Consider the following 6,465-nt stretch of genomic DNA (forward strand, 5'->3'; position numbering starts at 1 on the left):
ATCACGCCCGTGCTTGATATAATTGCGCACGCGAAAGGGGATCTCAAAGTTTCTGACTTGTTTGTGGAGAACTCGCGCTTGCACTGTTTATTCTCGCGATCGCGAATTGTGATAAAAACCTTCTGTCTCTTTTTTACAACAATCGCGCTCGCGCCTTCTGTATTCGCGCTCGCGAATTCGATTCCCTGTAAAAATAAACTTTTCTGCACACTTGACTTTTAATGAGTTTTTTTTTTTTTTTAGCAAATAAAAGAAAGTAAATTAAAATAAACATAGTATATAGTTAGATATTGATATTATACATACCCATTGCGTTGATTCAAAATGTTACTTGTGGTGGATCATTAATTTTATCACCCGAATAAGGCTTACACCCTTGTCCATTGACCATAAATGTGGAACCATTAGATAGATTTTTCAATTCTAATGCTCCATGATCTGAAATTTTGATTACTTCAAATGTTCCACTCCATCTTGACTTCAACTTTCCAGGAAATAGGCGTAGTCTTGAATTAAATAATAACACTTTGTGTCCTTCTTGAAATGATTTGATTCGAATCTGATTATCATGCCATTTCTTTCTTTATACAACTTGGCATTTTCATGTGCCAATAATCTGATCTCATCAAGTTCATTTAGCTAAAGTTTCCTTTTGTAGCCTGCCTTGCTTAAATCAAAATTCAAAGACTTTATTGCCCTATATGCCTTATACTCTAATTCTAGGGGTAGATGACATGCCTTACCATAAATTAAACTGTATGGAGACATCCCAATTGGTGTCTTAAATGCCGTTCTATATGCCCAAAGTGCATTATCGAGCTTAAGTGACCAATCTTTCCGTGATGAATTGACAGTTTTTTCCAAAATCCACTTAAGCTCACGATTTGAAATTTCCACTTGACCACTAGTTTGTGGATGATACGGGGTAGATACTTTGTGGTGTACTCCATATTTTCTCAAAAGGCTTTCAAAGGATCTATTTAAAAAGTGCGTACCTCCGTCACTTATTATTGCCCTTGGAACTCCAAATCTAGTAAATAGTGCTTTTAAGAATTTGACCACTGTATTGGTGTTGTTTGTGACACAAGCTTGTGCTTCCACCCATTTAGAAACATAGTCGACAGCTACTAAGATATAACTTTTACCTTGTGAAATAGGGAAGGGTCCCATGAAGTCGATCCCCTATACATCGAATATTTCTACCTCAAGTATGTTGGATAAAGGCATTTCATCTTTCCGACTTATGTTGCCAACCCTTTGACACCTGTCACAATGAGAGACAAATATACGTGCATCTTGAAATAAAGTAGGCCAATAAAAGCCATTTTCCAAAACCTTGGAAGCAGTTCTATTTGCTCCATGATGCACTCCATATGGACTTGAATGACAGTGCATAAGTATATCTTGTATTTCTGTTTCCCCTACACACCTTCTGATTATACCATCCATATATATCTTAAACAAGAATGGTTCATCCCATAAGAAATTTTTAGCATCTGCATAGAACTTCTTTCGTTGTGCATAAGTCATATCTGGAGGTATTATGTTAGAAGCTAGAAAATTGGTAATGTCAGCATACCAAGGTGTGTGAACATGTTGTACTAACATTAAATTTTCACCACGAAAACTTTCATTTATAACTGTAGATTCTCCTATTGGTCCTTCTTCATTTTCCAGACATGATAAATGATCAGCAACTAAATTTTCGAACCCTTTTTATCTCTAATTTCAATGTCAAATTCTTGCAATAATAATACCCATCTAATAAGACGTGGTTTTGCATCTTTCTTAGCAAATAGGTATTTCAATGCAGAATGATCAGTGTAGATTATGACTTTGGCTCCTAACAAATATGATCTAAATTTATCACATGCATATACCACATCCAACATTTCTTTCTCAGTAGTTGTATAATTCATTTGAGTACTAGTTAGAACATGGCTCGCATAGTATATCACATGCAATTGCTTATCATGTCTTTGTCCTAAAACACAACCAACAGCAACATCACTAGCATCACACATTATTTCAAATGGTAATCCCCAATTAGGTTTTGCCATAATAAGTGCACTTACTAATGCATTCTTTAAAGTATTAAAGGCTTTCAAACAATCTGGAGAAAAATCAAAAGATGCATATTTAATAAGTAAGTTAGTTAAAGGTTTAGCAATGATAGAGAAATTCTTGATAAACCTTCTATAAAATCTTGCATGGCCTAGAAAAGATCTAATACCTTTAACAGTAGTAGGAGGACGTAACTTTTTTATGGTTTCTATCTTTGCCCTATCTGTTTGGATTCCTTCCTTATTTTGTGCCCTAAAATAATGCCTTCATCAACCATAAAGTGGCATTTCTCCCAATTTAAAACCAAGTTAGCACTTTCACATCTTGACAATACTAAGTCCAAATGCTTCAAACAACTTTCAAATGAATCACCATAAATAGAAAAATTATCCATGAATACATCCATAATTTCCTTCATGTAGTCATTAAAAATTGCGGTCATGCAACGTTGAAATGTTTCAGGTGCATTGCATAATCCAAAAGGCATGTGTCTATATGCAAATGTACCAAATGGACAAGTAAATGTGGTTTTCTCTTGGTCATTCAGAAAGATATTAATCTAAAAATATCCAGAATATCCATCGAGAAAATAATAGAAAGCATGACCAGCTATTCTCTCTAACATTTGATCTATGAATGGTAATGGAAAATGATCTTTCCTTGTAGCTGAATTGAGTTTCCTATAATCAATACATACCCTCCAACCTGTAGTGGTCCTAGTAGGAATTAGTTCACCATTTTCGTTTTTTACTACAGTCATTCCTCCCTTTTTAGGCACACATTGAATTGGACTAACCCATTGGCTATCTGAAATTGGGTATATTATTCCTGCATCTAACAACTTGATAATTTCTTTCTTCACTACTTCTTTCATATTAGGATTAAGTCTCCTTTGTCTTTGTGCCTTAGGTATATGTCCATCTTCAAGATTGATGTAATGCATGACTCGATTCGGACTTATCCCCTTAAGGTCAGAAATTTGCCATCCTATACTCTTAATCCTATTTCTAACAATTTTTAGCAAGTCATTTTCTTGATCTATAGTTAATTTGTTAGAAATAATTATAGGAAGTGTGTGATCTTTACCTAAGAAAGCATATCGTAGATGACTAGGTAACTCTTTAAGGTCTACTATTGGTGGACTTTCAATTGATGGAGGCAAAGGCTCATGCTCCCTAAGTAACATTTCAGGTCTTAAATTTATAAAATCCTCTTCTTCATTATTTGCATTATCTTCTTCATATTTATCATTATTTTCCAAAGCAAAAATTTCCTATACACATGCATCAACTAAGTCCATTCTCATGCAATTACCTTCATCCATATGATATTTCATAGCTTTGTCTATATGAAACTTAATGACATCATCACCTATCCTAAGGACTAACTTTCCTTCTGAAACATCAATTAATGCCCTCCCTGTGTTCATAAATGGTCTTCCTAAAATAAGAGGACAATTTTCATCATAAACAAAATCAAGTATGACAAAATCAGTTGGAAAAATAAACTTGTCAACCTTAACAAGTACATCTTCAATGATACCATAGGGTCTTTTAATAGATTGGTCAGCAAGTTGTAAAACCATATTAGTTCTCTTAACTTTATCTTCTAAACCCAATTTCTTAAAGAGAGATAATGGCATCAAATTAATACTTGCTCCTAAATCACAAAGACATCTAGGGAAATCTACTTTACCTAATTTGCATGGTATAGTAAAGCTTCCTGGATCCTTGAGTTTACTGGGTAACTTACTTGAGATTATGGAACTACAATCCTCAGCAGAGTGACTATTGATACATCTTCCCAACTACGTTTCTTTGAGATCAACTCTTTAAGAAACTTCCCATAGTTTGGAATTTGTGTAATAGCTTCCATGAGTGACATGTTAATATGCAAAATTTTCAATTTATCAATAAAATTTAAGAACTGCTTATCTTGCTCTTGCTTCTTTAGCCTTTGTGGAAAAGGTGGCCTAGATTGATAAGCCTTAACATTATCCTTTTCCTTATCCTTTCCTTTTTCCTGTTCTTTTGATCCTGCACTATTTACTTCAATGCTCGGTTCACAAACCGACTCCACAGTTGTATTATTCAAAACATTAGCATCAATACCTAAAGGAACTATTTTATCTACTATTTTTCCACTTCGTAAAGCAATGGCACTTACATTTCCCCTAGGATTCTTTTCTATATTACTAGGAAGATTTCCCACTTCACGTGAGGAAATAGCATTTGCAAGCTGCCCTACTTGTACCTCCAAGTTATGTATGGATGATGAATGGTTTTTGAATAACTTGTCAAACTTTGATTCTAACCATTTAAAACTATCGTCTTGACTACCCATTTTCTGGTTAATTCCCTCCAAAAATTTATCAATTTACTAGTCAATTGTCCTAGTCTATCTTGAGATTGACTAACTTGATTGTCCCTATCTTGATTATCATGGTTTCTCCAAAAACAAATTATGATAATTACGATTTTCAGCATTATAAGTATTCGAGTATGGACCGCGAACTTGTCCTTGAACATAATTCACTTGTTCCACCATAACCAGATGCTTATAATTACATTCATTCGACACATGCCCATTTTGACCACAATTGTCACAAATAAGAGATGTTGATTTACTCATGTTTAAGTTATCAATTTTATATGACAAAGCAGAAATTTGTGCTTGCATCATAGTTAAGGGATCTAATTCATGAACTTTCTTTACCGAATTCTTTGAAGAAGAAGAAGAAGATGACTCATTATTAACAGTAGAATGACTTACCTGAGTCCTTTCGGTTGGCCATATGCTATTATTGTTGGCCATCTCTTCTAGTAACTCAATTGCATCATTAGTAGTCTTCTTCATTAATGATCCCCCTGCCATAGCATCTATAATTCCTCTTATAGAAGGAGTAACCCCATTGTAGAAAGTTTGAATCAATATATTTTGGGGAAGGCCATGGTGTGGGCAAACTCGTTGGAGTTCTTTATAGCGATCCCATGCCTCATATAGGGATTCATTTTCATGTTGGGTAAATGAAGTTATTTCTTTGATAAGCCTAGTGGTTTTTACTAGTGGCAAATATTTAGACAAGAAAGCTTGGACTAGTTGTTCCCAAGTAGTGATAGAATTTGGTGGTAATGAATTCAACCAAGCTTTTGCCTTATCTTTCAATGTGAAAGGAAATAGACGTAACTTAATAGCATCTGCTGGTACTGAATTCATTTTAAATGTATCACAGATCTTAAGAAAACTGGCTATGTGAGAGTTAGGATCCTCATTCGGTAATCCCTAAAATTGAACATTGTTTTGGATCATTTGTAATAAAGCAGGTTTAATCTCAAACTGGTTAGCATTTACTGGTGGACGTACTACTCCTTTCTGTGAACCATTTAAACTTGGAGTGACATAATCCATCAACCTCTATGGTGGATTTCCCTCAGCCATAACTCTTAAATTTCTTCTTTTCTTTTTCTTCTTCTGTTGTGAAAGAAACTGTTCAATCTCAGGCTGATAATCTTCTAATTCACTATTCGAAGATCTGGTACTTGGCATATAAGGTATGTAAATTATGTGTTCCTGCAAAATTTTGAAAAAAAAAATGGTATCTTTAATAAAATAAGCTGTAAATCACATATAAGAATATTTTGTTAAATGACAGAACACCGTTCCCCGGCAACGGTGCCAAAAACTTTTTGCGTCTCTTTTGAGTTCTCGCAAGTATACGGATCGCAACGTAGTAATAAAAAGATCGATCCCACGAGGAACGGGTTAAGTCCACTTTACTACTTTATTCTTAATGGTATGTTTACAGAAATATAAATATGGAATAATTTGATTGAATTTCTAGTTATACTAAAACTAATTATTATTTAATTCTATAGATAAGTGTGTAGTAATATACTTAGAATAATTAATTATACACAGGATTTTCTCCTTCTATGCCAAAGCTTGTAACATACAATAAATAATTCTTTAATCACATATGGTAAGATATAATTCAACCTGTTGGTATAAAATTATTCTATCTATTATATGTATTTCTACTTATAATAAATACCTTATTTTGTTAAATATTAAACCTAGTACTTATTCTTTGATTATTTCAATAAGACAGATTTAACTTTGACAAAATAAGTGAAATATGCGTATGTAAATTCAACTAACTGAATTAAATCTCTTTGATCTTTACTAAACTATTTCTTTCTGAGAATATAATTTAGTAACCTTGATTAAACAAAGATCAAAAGATAACTTAAGCAACTTTTATTGAATGATACCAATTTAAATTGTTTCTTTGCATAGAAAAGTTATGAAAAACAACATACAACAAGTCTATAAAACAAGAGAAAGAAGTAATCAAACTCAAGCCTCCGGAGGGTGTCACACCTCGAGGAACTTCTTGATGTT

The 6,465-nt window shown here is 33.5% G+C and overlaps 1 protein-coding gene and 1 non-coding gene across 2 annotated transcripts; one reads left to right on the forward strand and one right to left on the reverse strand.

The window, feature by feature from the left end:
- Nucleotides 1-1,182: 1,182 nt before the first annotated feature.
- Nucleotides 1,183-3,649, reverse strand: LOC149496275 (uncharacterized). Its single transcript, XM_089721315.1, has 3 exons — nt 3,379-3,649; nt 1,772-2,113; nt 1,183-1,664 (listed from the first exon to the last, which is right to left on the reverse strand). Exons 1-3 carry the CDS (start codon nt 3,647-3,649, stop codon nt 1,183-1,185), a joined length of 1,095 nt encoding a protein of 364 aa, XP_089577441.1.
- A 1,359-nt stretch (nt 3,650-5,008) lies between these two features.
- LOC149496276 (small nucleolar RNA R71) lies at nt 5,009-5,115 on the forward strand. The gene has a single exon (XR_016321078.1). It is a non-coding gene; the product is annotated as a small nucleolar RNA R71 (small nucleolar RNA).
- Nucleotides 5,116-6,465: the final 1,350 nt, after the last annotated feature.

This window comes from Jatropha curcas, chromosome 5 (assembly GCF_041381405.1).
Source record: "Jatropha curcas cultivar XTBG-Jc1 chromosome 5, XTBG_Jcur_1.0, whole genome shotgun sequence".
Lineage (NCBI taxonomy): Eukaryota > Viridiplantae > Streptophyta > Magnoliopsida > Malpighiales > Euphorbiaceae > Jatropha > Jatropha curcas.